Below are 19178 nucleotides of genomic sequence, written 5' to 3'. Positions count from 1 at the left end.
CCTTCAGAAAGATAGATGGAGACGCCACCATATCGCAATAATACACATGTGTTAGGTGCTTATTTCACACGTGTGTTAGGTGCTTATTTCACACGTGTGTTAAGTGCTTATTTCACACACACGTGTTAGGTGCTTATTTCACACACACGTGTTAGGTGCTTATTTCACACACGTGTTAGGTGCTTATTTCACACACGTGTGTTAGGTGCTTATTTCACACGTGTGTTAGGTACTTATTTCACACGTGTGTTAGGTGCTTATTTCACACGTGTGTTAGGTGCTTATTTCACACGTGTGTTAGGTGCTTATTTCACACGTGTGTTAGGTGCTTATTTCACACGTGTGTTAGGTGCTTATTTCACACGTGTTTTAGGTGCTTATTTCACACGTGTTAGGTGCTTATTTCACACGTGTGTTAGGTGCTTATTTCACACACGTGTGTTAGGTGCTTATTTCACACACATGTGTTTGTTTGAATTGGAAATGTATTTTTTCCTTTTCATATCCCAACTCCACCTGAGACACCCACAGAGAGGGTCAGCCATTGCTAACGCCAATCTGGTCCCTTCAGCTTTGCTAAAACTGAAGCGGTAGCTAGACTCTCTACGATACGTGTTGCTTTTGGAGTGACATGTTGTGGTGCAACACTACCTGGTGATGTTTTTAATGGGGCATCACAGGGTAAACTGTGCAACATTACATTGTCATGTTTTTAATGGGGTATCACAAGGTAAACTGTGCAACACTACATTGTGATGTTTTTAATGGGGCATCACAGGGTAAACTGTGCAACATTACATTGTCATGTTTTTAATGGGGTATCACAAGGTAAACTGTGCAGCACTACATTGTGATGTTTTTAATGGGGCATCACAGGGTAAACTGTGCAGCACTACATTGTGATGTTTTTAATGGGGCATCACAGGGTAAACTGTGCAACATTACATTGTCATGTTTTTAATGGGGTATCACAAGGTAAACTGTGCAGCACTACATTGTGATGTTTTTAATGGGGCATCACAGGGTAAACTGTGCAGCACTACATTGTGATGTTTTTAACGGGGTATCACAAGGTAAACTGTGCAGCACTACATTGTGATGTTTTTAATGGGGCATCACAGGGTAAACTGTGCAGCACTACATTGTGATGTTTTTAATGGGGCATCACAGGGTAAACTGTGCAACATTACATTGTCATGTTTTTAATGGGGTATCACAAGGTAAACTGTGCAGCACTACATTGTGATGTTTTTAATGGGGCATCACAGGGTAAACTGTGCAGCACTACATTGTGATGTTTTTAATGGGGCATCACAGGGTAAACTGTGCAACATTACGTTGTCATGTTTTTAATGGGGTATCACAAGGTAAACTGTGCAGCACTACATTGTGATGTTTTTAATGGGGCATCACAGGGTAAACTGTGCAACATTACATTGTCATGTTTTAATGGGGTATCACAAGGTAAACTGTGCAACATTACATTGTGATGTTTTTAATGGGGTATCACAGGGTAAACTGTGCAGCACTACATTGTGATGTTTTTAATGGGGCATCACAGGGTAAACTGTGCAGCACTACATTGTGATGTTTTTAATGGGGCATCACAGGGTAAACTGTGCAACATTACATTGTCATGTTTTTAATGGGGTATCACAGGGTAAACTGTGCAACATTACATTGTGATGTTTTTAATGGGGTATCACAGGGTAAACTGTGCAACATTACGTTGTGATGTTTTTAATGTAGTGCTGCGCAAGGTAAACTGTGCAGCACTACATTGTGATGTTTTTAATGGGTGATCACAAGGTAAACTGTTCAGCACAATAGTATTATCTCTGCATCATTTCTGGGTGTCTCCCCTAGCTTGTCGCCGGTATTGGAAAAACTGTGTGTAAAGTGAACACTTGTTTCTCTGTGAGAGAGGTTCTCTATGTACAGTATGTATGCATCCTTCCTCTCTTCCTTGAAGTAACCACATATCTGAGATAGGTGCATAGGTGAACACAGTAGGATAGAGGATAGGTGAACACAGTGGGATAGAGGTTAAAGCAGTAGGATAGGTGAACACAGTAGGATAGAGGTTAAAGCAGTAGGATAGAGGATAGCGGAACACAGTAGGATAGAGGATAGGTGAACACAGTAGGATAGAGGATAGGTGAACACAGTAGGATAGAGGATAGGTGAACACAGTAGGATAGAGGATAGGTGAACACAGTAGGATAGAGGATAGGTGAACACAGTCGGATACAATATAGGTGAACGCAGTAGGAGTGAGGATAGGTGAACACAGTAGGATAGAGGATAGGTGAACACAGTAGGATAGAGGATAGGTGAACACAGTAGGATAGAGGATAGGTGAACGCAGTAGGATAGAGGATAGGTGAACACAGTCAGATACAATATAGGTGAACGCAGTAGGATAGAGGATAGGTGAACACAGTAGGATAGAGGATAGGTGAACACAGTAGGATAGAGGATAGGTGAACACAGTATGATAGAGGATAGCGGAACACAGTAGGAGAGAGGATAGGTGAACACAGTAGGATAGAGGATAGGTGAACACAGTAGGATAGAGGATAGGTGAACACAGTAGGATAGAGGATAGGTGAACACAGTAGGATAGAGGATATAGGTGAACGCAGTAGGAAAGAGGATAGGTGAACGCAGTAGGATAGAGGATAGGTGAACACAGTAGGATAGAGGATAGGTGAACACAGTAGGACAGAGGATAGGTGAACACAGTAGGATAGAGGATAGGTGAACACAGTAGGAGAGAGGATAGGTGAACACAGTAGGATAGAGGATAGGTGAACACAGTAGGATAGAGGATAGGTGAACACAGTAGGATAGAAGACAGGTGAACACAGTAGGATAGAGGATAGGTGAACACAGTAGGAGAGAGGATAGGTGAACACAGTAGGAGAGAGGATAGGTGAACACAGTAGGATAGAGGATAGGTGAACACAGTAGGAGAGAGGATAGGTGAACACAGTAGGATAGAGGATAGGTGAACACAGTAGGATAGAGGATAGGTGAACACAGTAGGAGAGAGGATAGGTGAAACACAGTAGGAGAGAGGATAGGTGAACACAGTAGGATAGAGGATAGGTGAACACAGTAGGATAGAGGATAGGTGAACACAGTAGGAGAGAGGATAGGTGAAAGTAGTAAGATAGAGGCTTTGCCATGTTGCTCTCACTTATACAATCATCATACAGATCAGTGGTTTCCTCAAGGAAGGGAAAAAGAAATACAATTGATGTGAAGGATAGAATTTAATCACTCAAGCAGGGAGTGGATGACTAAGACCAACACTCTGCACATTAATTGAAGAATAAAACCATCTAGAAGCAAATTATGTCCCTGCTCTGTTCTGTTCTGTTCTGCAAAGTTCTGGTCTGGTCTGTTCTAGTCTAGTCTGCCCTGTTCTGGTCTGTTCTGTCCTATTCTGGTCTGTTCTAGTCTAGTCTGCCCTGTTCTGGTCTGATCTGGCCTGTTCTGGTCTGTTCTGTCCTGTTCTGGTCTGTTCTGTTCTGTCCTGTCCTGTTCTGGTCTGTTCTAGTCTAGTCTGCCCTGTTCTGGTCTGTTCTGTCCTGTTCTGGTCTGTCATGTTCTGTTCTGTTCAGGTCTGTTCTGTCATGTTCTGTTCTGTTCAGGTCTGTTCTGTCATGTTCTGTATTGTTCTGGTATTTCCTGTTCTGGTCAGGTTTGTCTTGTTTTGTTCTGGTCAGGTCTGTCCTGTTCTGTTCTGTCATGTTCTTTATTGTTCTGGTATGGTCAGGTCTGGTCAGGTCTGTCCTGTTCTGTTCTGTTCTGTTCTGTTCTGGTCTGGTCTGTCCTGTTCTGTTCTGTTCTGCCCTGTTCTGGTCTGTCCTGTTCTGTTCTGTCATGTTCTGTATTGTTCTGGTATGGTTTGAGTTTTGAGTTTATTTTATTTTTACAGGGACAGTGCACATTAATCAACGTTTCAGTAAAAGTGCCGGTTTTAGCCAGCCGGCTAATTTTCAACCGCAGTCCCTGGGCAGGTTATGAAAAACAATTATAATATAGCAACATAGAACAAGCAAGACATAGCAACATAGGACAAGCAAGACATAGCATACAGACAGAGCAACATAGGACAAGCAAGACGTAGCATACAGACAGAATAACATAGAACAAAAAGCAGCAAGACAAAATTCATAAAAGCAACAAACTGTTTCCACACCTCACAAGCTACAGACAACAGACAACATGGAAAGGTCTGGTCAGGTCTGTCCTGTTCTGTTCTGTTCTGGTCTGGTCTGTCCTGTTCTGTTCTGTTCTGCTCTGGTCTGGTCTGTCCTGTTCTATTCTGGTCACCTCTGTTCTGGTCTGTTCTGTTCTGGTTAGGTCTGTCCTGTGAGCTTATACCGCCATCTGCTGTTGACTATAATATACTACACTTTTCCCATCCCTCCAAAACTTGGCAGTAGGCATGAATGGGGCTTCCTCTCCTCATCTCCTTTCCTTCATGTGCATTCAGTACAGATCATTTAACAATTTGATCCATGAATAGCAATTTCTATCTGTAGTGGTCAAGGAATGACATGTCATCAGCAGTGGTGTAAAGTACTTGAGTAAAAATACTTTAAAGTACTACTTAATTAATTAGTTTTTTGGGGGTATCTGTACTTTACTATTTCTATTTATGGCAACTTTTACTTTTACTTCAATATATTCCTAAAGAAAATAATGTACTTTTTACTACATGTATTTTCCCTGACACCCAGAAGTTTTACAGGAAAATGGTCCAATTATCAGGAGAACATCCCTGGTCGTCCCTACTACCTCTGATCTGGCAGACTCACTAAACAGAGAACATCCCAGGTCGTCCCTACTGTCTCTGATCTGGCAGACTCACTAAACAGAGAACATCCCTGGTCGTCCCTACTGCCTCTGATCTGGCAGACTCACTAAACAGAGAACATCCCTGGTCGTCCCTACTGCCTCTGATCTGGCAGACTCACTAAACAGAGAACATCCCTGGTCGTCCCTACTGCCTCTGATCTGGCAGACTCACTAAACAGAGAACATCCCTGGTCGTCCCTACTGCCTCTGATCTGGCAGACTCACTAAACAGAGAACATCCCTGGTCGTCCCTACTGCCTCTGATCTGGCAGACTCACTAAACAGAGAACATCCCTGGTCATCCCTACTGTCTCTGATCTGGCAGACTCACTAAACAGAGAACATCCCTGGTCGTCCCTACTGCCTCTGATCTGGCAGACTCACTAAATAGAGAACATCCCTGGTCGTCCCTACTGCCTCTGATCTGGCAGACTCACTAAACATTTACATTTACATTTAAGTCATTTAGCAGACGCTTTTATCCAGAGCGACTTACAAATTGGACAGAGAACATCCCTGGTCGTCCCTACTACCTCTGATCTGGCAGACTCACTAAACAGAGAACATCCCTGGTCGTCCCTACTACCTCTGATCTGGCAGACTCACTAAACAGAGAACATCCCTGGTCGTCCCTACTGCCTCTGATCTGGCAGACTCACTAAACACAAATGCTTGGTTTGTAAATGATGTCTGAGTGTTGGAGTGTGACCCTGGCTGTTTGTAAATGATGTCTGAGTGTTGGAGTGTGCCCCTTCCTATCCGTAAATAAATAAAAACAAAAAGATTGTGCCGTCTGGTTTGCTTAATATAAGGAAGTTGAACTGATTTATACTTTTACTTCTGATGCTTATATACATTTTAGCATTTCCATTTACTTTTAGTTAAGTATATTTAAAAACAAATACTTTTAGACTTTTACTCAAGTAGTATTTTACTGGGTGACTTTCACTTTTACTTGAGTCATTTTCTATTAAGGTGTCTTTACTTTTACTCAAGTATGACAATTGAGTTCTTTTTCCACCACTGGTAGTGAGAGGGACATGAAAAAATAGAAGTTACAGCTGACATCATTTTTTTGTCTCTTAAACAATAGAGTAATAGCACAAATCTTTGGTAATATTCTTAGTTTTTTGGTAACCATCAGGATAATAATATGTTATTCTAACACGGGAGACTAATAAATGTATTAACTATCTAATAAAAGGCATGTTGTACCAATTTGATTCATCAGTTGAAAAATACTGAACAGAAATCACAGACTGTGGCTTTAATGCGAGGCCATGACGTCAGAAGCAGTCTCCTAGGGATAACGGAGCAGAGAACAGGGGTACCCTACCTTGGAACGGACGAGTCAATACTGCTGCGTGGGATTCATCGCAACATTGCAGATCAAGATTCTTCATGTCCGTAATGAGACAATACACCACGGCCCGGGCCATGGCCAGTCGGGGAGGCTCGTGCGTGTCCTGCTGCCATGTTTGCGTTTTCGCGTTTACTGCATTTCTCATTATGGCTGAGCGGACTGCGCGTAAGTATCACTGCCTAAACACACACGCACATCCCTCCAGTGATGGAGAAATGGAGGCCTGTATTCTCTCACCACACATAGGCTACGATCATAACAGTACAGTGTCATACCAGGGAGGGTTGCATGACGGTTTTATTGATATTTCCCAAAGTCTTTTATTTTTAATCTGCATTTTCAGATGCATTACAATCTTTATAGGTGCGTGTATTGCTTCTGTCGATGTAGGTGTTAAGGTGTTGTGAAAACTTGCAACAGCAGCCGCGAACAACATTTCTGCTGTAGCTAAAGTCATGCTCATAGAAAAGTGGCGCATTTCTGTCATATTCGAGCGCCTTTTTCTGTATGCCATAAATGGATAGGGGAATGGGCGGACCCTACTCTCCCCAACTGGTCGGGAGTGGAGTGGAGAGGAAAGGGAGAGGCGGACATAGAGCACCGCATCGTTCAGTAAGTGGTTCTGTAGAGGCAGGAGGCGCGTGCATTTTGTAGCCTATTAGAGATAAGGGACAGCAGCAGCATCACCCAGGCCCTACCCTGTCCTCAGCCTATAGTCATGATAGAGGTCACACACACACACACACACACACACACACACACACACACACACACACACAGAGATGTTGAAACTGCCCTCACTGTTCTACTGCTTATGTTTGGGAAAATACATGACACATTCGTTAGATAATTACATATTGATTACGTTTTAATTAGCCTTCTCTGTGTCTTGGGTGTTATGGACAATTTGGTACCAGGTGGGTCCAGTTTGGTACCAGGTGGGTCCAGTTTGGTACCAGGTGGGTCCAGTTTGGTACCAGGTGGGTCCAGTTTGGTACCAGGTGGGTCCAGTTTGGTACCAGGTGTGTCCTGTTTGGTACCAGGTGGGTCCTGTTTGGTACCAGGTGGGTCCAGTTTGGTACCAGGGGGTCCAGTTTGGTACCAGGGGGGTCCAGTTTGGTACCAGGTGTGTCCAGTTTGGTACCAGGTGTGTCCTGTTTGGTACCAGGTGTGTCCTGTTTAGTACCAGGTGTGTCCTGTTTGGTACCAGGGGGGTCCAGTTTGGTACCAGGTGTGTCCAGTTTGGTACCAGGGGGTCCAGTTTGGTACCAGGTGTGTCCAGTTTGGTACCAGGTGTGTCCAGTTTGGTACCAGGGGGGTCCAGTTTGGTACCAGGGGGGTCCAGTTTGGTACCAGGTGTGTCCAGTTTGGTACCAGGTGGGTCCAGTTTGGTACCAGGTGTGTCCTGTTTGGTACCAGGTGTGTCCAGTTTGGTACCAGGGGGGTCCAGTTTGGTACCAGGTGGGTCCAGTTTGGTACCAGGGGGGTCCAGTTTGGTACCAGGTGTGTCCAGTGTTTTATGTTGACCTAAGTACCAACCAGTGCCCATCATTGTCACATTATGTAAAGACCAGCTGCCATTACACTAGAAAATACAGTATGTGTATCTGTGTGTAGATGTCCTGTATCATCTCCAATGATCTACCTGTGTGTGTGTTTGTCCACAGTGATCTACTGTTTTGTGTACTACCTGTGGGTGGGGCATAACTACTGCTACGCCCACTGGGCGGGGCTTACGGCCTTGTTCCTCCTCCCTGGGTGGGGCCCCCAGTTGCTCAGTTGGCTGTGGTACCAGGCGGATGGACGAATGCGTAGCAAAGACCTCAAATGGACTCACATCCTGCACCTGGGCATCTTTAGAAGGTAACGTACCCGCGTGGTACCCTCTTTGGCGTTAGAGGTCCGGGGTTAGAGGTCAACGATGAAACGAGAACACTGTGTTGTTGTGTTCCAGGTTATGGGAGACTATGACGTCCGCTAGAGAGGATCAGTGCAGTGAGATAATGCAGCAGGCTGACGTTTCAGCTCTCCGCCTGTTGGAGGCGCTGGTGGTCACTCTGCCACAGACCGTACTGCAGACCTACGTCCTCATCTGTACAGATGTAGGACTATCTTCACCAGGTATGTGTCTCTGTGTGTTTGTGTTGTTTTTGTTTTAGGGGGTAGATCAGCTTTAATATCACAGATACTGTAGATTGTAGCTTCCATCAATGTACAGTTGAAGTCGGAAGTTTACATACACTTATGTAACTCGTTTTTCAACCACTCCACAAATTTCTTGTTAACAAACTATAGTTTTGGCAAGTCGGTTAGGACATCTACTTTGTGCATGACACAAGTCATTTTCCCAACAATTGCTTACAGACAGATTATTTCACTTAAAAATTCACTGGGTGAATTCCAGTGGGTCAGAAGTTTACATACACTATGTTGACTGTGCCTTTAAACTGTTTGGAAAATTCCAGAAAATTATTTCATGGTTTTAGAAGCTTCTGATAAGCTAATTGACATAATTTGAGTCAATTGGAAGTGTACCTGTGGATGTATTTCAAGGCCTACCTTCAAACTCAGTGCCTCTTTGCTTGACATCATGTGAAAATCAAAAGAAATCAGCCAAGACCTTAGAAAATAATTTGTAGCCCTCCACAAGTCTGGTTGATCCTTGGGAACAATTTCCAAACGCCTGAAGGTACCACGTTCACCTGTACAAACAATAGTAGGCAAGTATAAACACCATGGGACCACGCAGCCGTCATACCGCTCAGGAAGGAGACGCGTTCTGTCTCCTAGAGATGAACGTACTTTGGTGTGAAAAGTGCAAATCAATCCCAGAACAACAGCAAAGGACCTTGTGAAGATGCTGGAGGAAACAGGTACAAAAGTATCTATATCCACAGTAAAACAAGTCCTATATCGACATAACCTGAAAGGCAGCTCAGCAAGGAAGAAACCACTGCTCCAAAACCGCCATAAAAAAGCCAGACTACGGTTTGCAACTGCACATGGGGACAAAGATCGTACTTTTTGGAGAAATGTCCTCTGGTCTGATGATTCAAAAATAGAACTGTTTGGCCATAATGACCAACGTTATGTTTGGAGGAAAAAGGGGGAGGTTTGCAAGCCGAAGAACACCAGCCCAACCATGAAGCACAGGGGTGGCAGCATCATGTTTTGGGGGTGCTTTGCTGCAGGAGGGACTGGTGCACTTCACAAAATAGATGGGATCATGAGGGCGGAAAATTACGTGGATATATTGAAGCAACATCTCAAGACGTCAGTCAGGAAGTTGAAGCTTGGTTGCAAATGGGTTTTCCAAATGGACAATGACCCCAAGCATACTTCCAAAGTTGTGGCAAAAATGGCTTAAGGACAACAAAGTCAATGTATTGGAGTGGCCATCACAAAGCCCTGACCTCAATCCTTTAGAAAAATTGTGGGCAGAACTGAAAAAGTGTGTGCGAGCAAGAAGGCCTACAAACCTGATTCAGTTATACCAGCTCTGTCAGGAGGAATGGGCCAAAATTCACCCATCTTATTGTGGAAGGCTACCCGAAGCGTTTGACCCAAGTTAAACAATTTAAAGGCAATGCTACCGAATACTAATTGAGTGTATGTAAACTTCTGACCCACTGGGAATGTGATTAAATAAGTAAAAGTTTAAATAAATAATTCTCTCGACTATTTTTCTTACATTTCACATTCGTAAAATAAAGTGGTGACCCTAACTGACCTAAGACAGGGGATTTGTACTAGGATTAAATGTCAGTAATTGTGAAAAACTGAGTTTAAATGTATTTGGCTAAGGTGTATGTAAACTTCAACTATAGGTCCCCAGCTTCAGCGAGTTTTGCAATTCTCTGCGTCATTTTTAATCACCCATATATTTTTTTCTAAATATAAATATACAGTGCCTTTGGAAAGTATTCAGACTCCTTGACTTTTTCCACATTTTGTTACGTTACAGCCTTATTCTAAAATGGATTAAATAAAATATGTTCCTCATCAATTTACACACAATACCCCATAATGACAAAGATAAAATCGTATTTTAGACATTTTTGCTAATTTATTAAAAGTAAAAAACTGAAATATAACATTTACATTACTATTCAGACCCTTTACTCAGTACTTTGTTGAAGCACCTTTGGCAGCTATTGCAGCCTCAAGTCTTCTTGGGTATGACACTACAAGCTTGGCACACCTGTATTTGTGGAGTTTCTCCCATTCTTTATCAGGAAGATCCTCTCAAGCTCTGTCAGGTTGGATGGGGAGCATCGCTGCACAGCTATTTTCAGGTCTCTCCAGAGATATTCAATCAGGTTTAAGTGGCTGAGCCACTCAAAGACATTCAGAGACTTTTCCCGAAGTCACTGCGTTGTCTTGGCTGTGTGCTTAGGGTCGTTGTCCTGTTGGAAGGTGAACCTTCATCCCAGTCTGAGGTCCTGAGTGCTCTTGGTCCTGAGTGGTCCTGAGTGTTTTCATCAAGGATCTCTCTGTACTTTGCTCCGTTCATCTTTGCCTCGATTCTGACTGGTCTCCCAGTCCCTGCCGCTGAAAAACATCCCTAGACCCTGCCGCTGAAAGACATCCCCACAGCATGATTCTGCCACCACCATGCTTTGCCATAGGGATGGTGCCAGGTTTCCTTCAGACGTGACGCTTGGCATTCAGGCCAAAGAGTTCAATCTTGGATTCATCAGACCAGAGAATCTTGTTTCTCATGGTCTGAAAGTCTTTAGGTGCCGTTTGGCAAACTCCAAGCAGGCTGTTATGTGCCTTTTACTGAGGAGTGGCTTCTGTCTGGCCACTCTACCCGTAAAGGCCTGATTGGTGGAGTGCTGCAGAGATGGTTGTCCTTCTGGAATGTTCTCCCTTCTCTAGAGAGGAACTCTAGAGCTCTGTCAGCATGACCATCGGGTTCTTGGTCACCTCCCTGTCCAATGCTCTTCTCCCCCGATTGCTCAGTTTGGCTGGGCGACCAGCTCTAGGAAGAGTCTTGGTGGTTCCAAGCTTCTTCCATTTAAGAATGATGGAGGCCACAGTGTTTTTGGGGACCTTCAATGCTGAAAAAAATGTTGGTACCCTGCCCCAGATCTGTGCCTCGACACAATCCTGTCAAGGCGCTCTACCCACAAAACACCAGTCTCAACATCAACAGTGAAGAGGTGACACTGGGAAGCTGGCCTTCTGGGCAAAGTTCCTCTGTCCAGTGTCTGTTTTTTTTGCCCATCTTAATCTTTTATTTTTATTGGCCAGTCTGAGATATGGCTTTCTCTTTGCAATTCTGCCTTGAAGGCCAGCATCCCGGAGTTGCCTCTTCACTGTTTACGTTGACTGGGGTTTTGCGGGTACTATTTAATGAAGCTGCCAGTTGAGGACTTGTGAGGTGTCTGTTTCTCAAACTAGACACTCTAATGCACCCTCTTGCTCAGTTGTGCACCGGGGCCTCCGAATCCTCTTCATCCTGGTTCGTGCCAGTTCTGTGAAGGGAGTAGTACACAGCGTTATACAAGATCTTCAGGTTCTTGGCAATTTCTCGCATGGAATAGCCTTCATTTCTCACAACAAGAATAGACTGATGAGTTTCAGAAGAAAGGTCTTTGTTTCTGGCCATTTTGAGCCTGTAATCAAACCCACAAATGCTGATGCTCCAGATACCCAACTAGTCTAAAGAAGACCAGTTTTATTGCTTCTTTAAATAGAACAACAGTTTTCAGCTGTGCTAACATAATTTCAAAATGGTTTTCTAATGATCAATTATCCTTTTAAAATGATCAACTTGGATTAGCTAACACGAGGTGCCTTTGGAACATAGGAGTGATGGTTGCTGATAATGGGCCTCTGTACGCATATGTAGATATTCCATAAAAAATCTGCAATTTCCAGTTTACAATAGTCATTTACCACATTAACAATCTTTACCCTGTATTTCTGATCAATTTGATGTTATTTTAATGTACAAAAAATGTGCTTTTCTTTCAAAAACAAGGACATTTCTAAGTGACCCCAAACTTTTGAACTGTAGTGTATATTCTCAATATAACTTAGTTGTCTTTTGTTTGTTTTTAATCCTTCAGCTACCACCATCCCTTCCATCTATCTATCTCTGAAGACCATCCTCTGTGTTTGATACAATCTCCTTACAGAGTATTCATGTTCTCGTTCTCTCTCTCGCTCTCTCTCTCTCTCTCTCTCTCTCCCCCTCCCTCTCCTCTCTCCAGTCTCAGTATGTTTTGTGTTGTGTCTGCTGTCCCTGGCCTGGGCCTTGGTCTTGTATGCCAGAGCCTGTTCCCTCATCAGACCTGGACATCTCCCCATGTCCCCTGCTGCTATCACCTGTAGACTGCTCTGGAGGGTAGGAGGGTTGCCTGGGCTGGGTGTACTGGGCGTCAGGGCTGGGTGCATCGGCTGGGCTGGGTGTGTGGGCTGGGCGTGTCGGTTGGGCTGGGTGTGTCGATTGGGCTGGGTGTGTCGGTTAGGCTGGGTGTGTCGATTGGGCTGGGCTGGGTGTGTCGGTTGGGCTGGGTGTGTCGATTGGGCTGGGCTGGGTGTGTCGGTTGGGCTGGTGTGTGGGTTGGGCTGGGTGTGTGGGCTGGGCTGGGTGTGTCGGTTGGGCTGGGTGTGTCGATTGGGCTGGGCTGGGTGTGTCGGTTGGGCTGGGTGTGTGGGCTGGGCTGGGTGTGTCGGTTGGGCTGGGTGTGTCGATTGGGCTGGGCTGGGTGTGTCGGTTGGGCTGGGTGTGTCGATTGGGCTGGGCTGGGTGTGTCGGTTGGGCTGGGTGTGTCGATTGGGCTGGGCTGAGTGTGTCGGTTGGGCTGGTTGTGTGGGCTGGGCTGGGTGTGTCGGTTGGGCTGGGTGTGTCGTTTGGGCTGGGCTGGGTGTGTCGGCTGGGCTGGGCTTGGTGTGTGTGTGTATGTGTGTGTGTGTGTGATTGTAACATACTTATTGTATTGTGTTTAGGTCAGCATGTTGGGTGCACGTCTCGCCACCCTCGCACTCTTTACACGCCTGTTCCGTCAGTGGGTCCTTGGAGTTATTGGTGAGTGTGTACAGTATATGTGTGTGAAAGTATTTTATTGTGTGTGTGTGTGTGCTTGTGTGAGCATTCAGTGATGTTTGTCCTGCACCCATCTGTCTCAGGTCTTCACTGGTTGGGTGCTACGTTCTGGTTGGTGTCTCAGCAGAGTGACATCATCAAAACGCCGCTGCGCTGGCACCTGTTCAACCTGGTGCTGGGAGCTGTTCACATCTTCCTCTTCCTCAACGTCAAGGACGGAGCCTCCCGATGCCGCATGGCCGGATTCTACCTGGTGGGTCTCTCTCTCTCTGTGTGTGTGTGTGTGTGTGTGTGTGTGTGTGTGTGTAACTCTCTGCTCTCTCCTGCAGGCCATGTTTATCGAGAACGCTCTTCTTCTGCTGGCAGGTTCCGACTTCTTCAGTGCTGCATCATGGGATACCATGGGTATCCCAACCGCTGTGTTCTGTAGTTTCCTCATTGGTGAGACACACACGCACACACACACACACACATACGTACATACATACATACATACACACACACACACACACACACACACACACACATACATACTGTACATACATACATACATACATACATACATACATACATACATACATACATACACATTTGTTTCTATCTTAGTAGGGACTTAAAATGAATTTCCATTCAAAATCCTAACTCCCCTAACCATAACCCTAAAGCTAACTCCTAACCCCTTACTCTTACCATAGCCCTAATTCTAACCCTCAACCTAATTATAATCCTAATTCTAACCCTAAACGTAATTATAATCCTAATTCTAACCCTAAATGTAATTATAATCCTAATTCTAACCCTAAACCTAACACCTAATCTTAAAATACCCTTTGTACTCATGGAGACATTGGGAATGTACCCACGAGGGGGAATTTTCCTTGTTTTACTATCCTTGTGGGGACTTTGGGGGATTGTAGGTCCCCACAAGGATAGAAGAACCCACCCATACACACTCACCTGTCTCCTCTGTGTCCCCCCAGGTGTGATAGCTCTAGTGCTGTACTACCGGTTCCTCCACCCCAAGTCCTTTGAGATCTTCCAGAGCATACGTAACCATGGAATGGGCGGTGCTTGTGCAGACCGGGGCTCTTCTCTCTCATTGGATGAGAAGAACCATCGCCACGGTCAACTTGTTGGGGGCGGTACTTTGTTGGACCTCCCTGGCCAATGGCAGGGCTGGAAGCACCACCACTGGCTGCTCATTCGCCTAGCCCTGAAGACGGGGGATGTGGCTAGAATAAGCTACGCCTATGGCGATGGCGGATTGGCCGGGCTGCTGGGACTGCGGGAAATGGCTCTGCCAAGGTCCCCGGACATTCCGCAACCTTCTCCCATTGTTCCACAACCTACTCCCAACGTTCCACAACCTACTCCCAACGTTCCACAACCTTCTCCCAACATTCCCCAGGTCAACGAGGTGGAGGAGGTGAGATGAGCACCCAATTCCATTTCTTCCCAGTTTCCCTGAAGTGTACACTTCACATGTTGTTGTTGTTGTTTTTGGCAAGCTGCCTGTGCCATGTTTGGAGGATCAGAACTCCTATATTTTCCAATTAAATCTTCACTCTGAATGTTCTATGTGGTTGAATGTTGTCTGTGGTTGAATGTTGTCTGTGGTTGAATGTTCTATGTGATTGAATGTTCTATGTGGTTGAATGTTCTATGTGGTTGAATGTTCTATGTGGTTGAATGTTCTATGTGGTTGAATGTTCTATGTGATTGAATGTTCTATGTGGTTGAATGTTCTATGTGGTTGAATGTTGTCTGTGGTTGAATGTTATATGTGGTTGAATGTTCTATGTGGTTGAATGTTGTCTGTGGTTGAATGTTCTATGTGGTTGAATGTTGTCTGTGGTTGAATGTTCTATGTGGTTGAATGTTGTCTGTGGTCGAATGTTCTATGTGGTTGAATGTTCTATGTGATTGAATGTTATATGTGGTTGAATGTTCTATGTGGTTGAATGTTGTCTGTGGTTGAATGTTGTCTGTGGTTGAATGTTCTATGTGGTTGAATGTTGTCTGTGGTTGAATGTTCTATGTGGTTGAATGTTGTCTGTCTTTAAACTGAGCACTTCTCTACTATAGTTGGATCTTATCCTCTATGTTTGACCCGTTAGCTTTCACAATAATGTCTGTCTTCCTTCCCCTCAGGTGATAAAGGCAGCCCCAGCAAGAGACATCATCAGTGAGGTGAGACAGGCGGTGAGACATGAGGTGAGACCGGTGCTGTCCTCTCCCTCTCCCATCCAGGAGGTCAAGCTGCCTCTGGTGGAGGTCCTAGTTGAGGAGGTCAGAGCCTGCCACCACTCAGAGCCTGCCACCCAGCAGGATGACTCCAGCCCCCCTCCCTCCGATGATCGAGACGACGAAGACTTCCAGAGCGCCGCCTATGGCTCCCCCACACCCTCGTCCCCCAGGCACCCAGACTACCGACACATCGACAGCAACGTGGTCACCTCCAGCACCCAAGGGTCACCTTCCGTGGGGTCACTCGATGTCAGACGTGGTTCGTCTCCAGAGAAAAGGTCACCGTCCCTGCTGGTGGGCATGGGAAGCCCCCAGCGGAACTTTAATCCTGCGGAGTCCGGCACCACCTTGTATTTCAGCGCTGACGCAGTCTCCCCGTCCAGCGGCAGCTACCTGGGCTGGGGCTCTGAGCTGTCACCCATCTCCAGCTACCGGAGCCCCTACCGCATCAGGGAGCCCATCTTCACCTCTACACCCAGACAGGAGCCTTGTGCTGGGCCAGAGGAACCAGGCCATGGCCCCTCTACTACCACCACCACCGCCATCACCACCCATGCTAGAAAACAACTGGTCCAGTTTGTAGACCATAGAGATAAATTGATCTAGAGGGGCCAATGGGTGGAGCGAAATGATCAGACCTGGTCAAATACTCTCAAATACATGTTGACGTGTGTTTGATTTAGCTCGACCAATGTGCAGCTGGGTGGCGGAGTTTACACTTTTGGGATTATTTCATTAGTTCCATTGTACCACTGTTCCATTCCAAGCTAAATCAAGCGAGCGTAAAGTATTTGAAAGTATTTTACATTTATACAATAAGGCCCGAAGGGGGTGTGGTATATGGCCAATATACCACAGCTAAGGGCTGTTCTTATGCACGACGCAAAGCGGAGTGCCTGGATACAGCCCTTAGCCGTGGTATATTGGCCATATACCACAAATCCCCAGAGGTTCCTTATTGCCATTACGAACTGGTTACCAACATAATTAGAGCAGTAAAAATAAGCGTTTTGTCACACCAGTGGTATACAGTCTGATATACCAGGTCTGTCAGTCAATCAGCAATCAGGGCTCGAACCACCCAGTTTATCATATTGTATTTGACCCAGATGTAGAGGTTATATAGAACACAATATAAAGAGAGTATTTTAGAAGATACATGACATTAGCCTGGGTGTCAGGCTGGTTCTGCTTTCAACAGTGCTATTACAACTTTGTTATCATGCGAGACAACTGCTTTATTACTAGCCAAGGGCGTGTTGAAGAATTCAGAACCAGCCTGGCCCCCAGGCTAGCCAGATGTGTTTCACACTAAATAACTATAGCATGTCTTGAGAATCCAGTATTATCAGCCAGTATGAGGATGTGAATCCACATGTAACTGATACACACAGACACACTAACATCAGAGATGGAAGTAGTCTTTAATGGAAGTAACAGTGGGATATCCTTTTTCTCTTAGGCCCTGATTCAATCACAGATCAAATCAATTGCATTGTGACTTCATTCAGAACGTTTACGCTGTATTCTAATGACATATGAAGTTTCATGTCCACATTCAATGATAATATCTGTGAAAATAATAACTTGTAAGGATGTGTCGGTTTTAACACGGTTTACACCTGTGATAGTGTCAGCATTCTGAGTGAACCCTCAGTGTGGTTTACCTTGATATGTGATTGATTGAATCAGGGCTGTCATAAAGAGTTATGATATTCAATTGTGATTATTAAGGATTGACAGAGAAGAGAGTTTATATATTTGTCTTTTTTTCTTGTATATATATGATATAATTTGAGACAGTTTGCACTTCTGCGCGAATATGATTTATTGTGATATGAGTGGTTAACCAAAGGTTAGTCAAGAGAGGCTCTGATCACACGTTAAGGTTTAGTATACTTTTATAGGCTTAGTGTATATACAATATTTATTATTTTATCCAAATGTGATATTTAATCTGAAGGTACCCAACAATATAAGGTAATATAAGTTAATAATTTTTATTATGTGAAATTTAAACGAATATTCATACTCTTATTTACGATTAGTTTACAGCTAGTCCCGACATGTCAAGCAGACAATTCAGTCTGCTAGGTACTAGCATTACAATATACAGTATATATGAGATTATTCAATTGTGTTCAATTCATTTCGGTCAGTATACAGTAAGTACTGTTTCCAAGTGTTGAATGCATTTGATATGGTAAAGATCTTTATGAACCATTTGTAGGGAGGAATGACTTCTACTTCCTGCGAGACAGGAAGAAGATCCAACTAATCTGATCTATTGAAGTAGCACCAGAGCAGACTGTATCTATCAGTGTGGAAGTGTCTGAAACAAGCTGCTAGTAATGTTGATGAGCTTCCAGATCCTTTAACCCTACAGCCTGGTCCCATTTCTTTCCCTAGCCCATTCCCTTAGTCCCTAGGGGCTTAGTTCATAGAAGGGTCTAGGGAGAGAAGTAGTGGCAGGCCTATCTAGGGGTTATAGGTCACATGCTGCTATTGATGTTTGGAGGTCAGTGTTATCAGATTTATTTGTTAATTATTTTACAGTTTATTTTGTTTGATTGTGTTTTATAGTGAGTTCATAACTAACCTTGTCCACAGGCTCAAGAGAGACAGCTGTCTGGGGACCAGATTAGTTCTGAACTATTGTTTTATGCTGTTGCTATAAAGGGAATGTGTTTAGCTAGATGGAGCTGAGGAAACGGTAACATTGCACGTACATCCTTATTTTTATACAGCCTGACACGTGTACAGTAACTAATGATAGATGTGAATAAATAAAGCACTCACACACATTGCATTAACTAGCTTTTAGAATGTATGTCTGTGCAAAGTTAATATGGTAGCTAATATAACCTACTAATATCAGTATGGACTCTATAATGTATCTTAGTGCACTAACCGGCTTTTAGAACGCTATCTCAAAGCCATGGCTTGATAATCAAACCGATCAGTTGATGATAAGCGCTTGCCTTGTACAAACGACAGCATCACAGCTGGCTGCCGGGTCTCATTGCCTTACCTGTATGTAATGTTCATCACAATAAATGGAATGGAGGGGCTTCTATTTTCAGTTTCTTGCTTTGTATTCTTAGAATGTTTATTTCGGTTACATTTACTGCATGTAATGTGTACGGACGGTAGTGTGATTCATTGTGTTTCGACTAGGTTTTATATCTGTACTTGACAATATGCATTAACAAAAATGTTTTTTTTTTTTATTATGATTGTTACATCGGGCAAATGTGATGCATCTGATTTTGGCTATAATTTATTCTAATAATACTAGCGGTGGTTAATAACTGTTTTAGTACACCTGAATAAACACTATCATTACCACTATGAAGAGTGCTGCTACTGTTGTTCTAATCTAATCAGTAAAGAAATGAAAGAGACAATCTTGATTTTTTTTTTTACCTCCCCGGGGTAAATGCCTAGGCTTTAGCTCAGAAGACTAACATAGTTGTGTGCTATGAAGATGACACCGGTTTAAACCCAGTCAGTCACACATTTTATTCTGTTACTTCAGCTGTATGCAAAACAGAAAGAAGACGGATCATGCTTCGTTAGTTACCCTAGTTCCGATTTTGGTCGATGGTTTTTGATAAACGCATGCGTCATCGTGTCCTC

At 44.2% G+C, this 19178-nt stretch overlaps 2 protein-coding genes across 3 annotated transcripts in view; both read left to right on the top strand.

The window, feature by feature from the left end:
* Positions 1-3746, top strand: part of LOC135574368 (protein eva-1 homolog A-like) — a 24799-nt gene extending 21053 nt beyond the window's left edge. For both annotated transcript variants that reach the window (XM_065025872.1, XM_065025873.1), the window contains one exon: positions 1-3746. This exon is cut by the window's left edge and continues 1768 nt beyond it. The gene's annotated coding sequence lies outside the window, so the exon portion shown is untranslated.
* A 2421-nt stretch (positions 3747-6167) lies between these two features.
* On the top strand, positions 6168-18890 carry LOC115122134 (XK-related protein 5-like). The gene is made up of 9 exons (XM_029651320.2): positions 6168-6400; positions 7903-8098; positions 8190-8356; positions 12457-12590; positions 13196-13274; positions 13376-13545; positions 13622-13733; positions 14273-14718; positions 15444-18890. Exons 1-9 carry the CDS (start codon positions 6274-6276, stop codon positions 16143-16145), a joined length of 2133 nt encoding a protein of 710 aa, XP_029507180.1. The 5' UTR covers positions 6168-6273; the 3' UTR covers positions 16146-18890.
* The last annotated feature ends 288 nt before the right edge of the window (positions 18891-19178 follow it).

Source organism: Oncorhynchus nerka, linkage group LG12, assembly GCF_034236695.1.
Source record: "Oncorhynchus nerka isolate Pitt River linkage group LG12, Oner_Uvic_2.0, whole genome shotgun sequence".
Classification (NCBI taxonomy): Eukaryota; Metazoa; Chordata; class Actinopteri; order Salmoniformes; family Salmonidae; genus Oncorhynchus; species Oncorhynchus nerka.
The sequence above is the reverse complement of the archived record's forward strand: the minus strand, read 5'-3'. Positions and strand labels throughout refer to the sequence as shown.

What these genes read in the sequence shown, in the direction of transcription:
- LOC115122134 (XM_029651320.2), top strand. Translation starts at nt 6,274, where the DNA reads ATGTCCGTAATGAGACAATACACCACGGCCCGGGCCATGGCCAGTCGG. An exon ending in TATGGCTGAGCGGACTGCGC is followed by an intron (nt 6,401 to 7,902) that starts GTAAGTATCACT and finishes GTTTGTCCACAG; the next exon opens with TGATCTACTGTTTTGTGTAC. An exon ending in CCTGTAGACTGCTCTGGAGG is followed by an intron (nt 12,591 to 13,195) that starts GTAGGAGGGTTG and finishes TATTGTGTTTAG; the next exon opens with GTCAGCATGTTGGGTGCACG.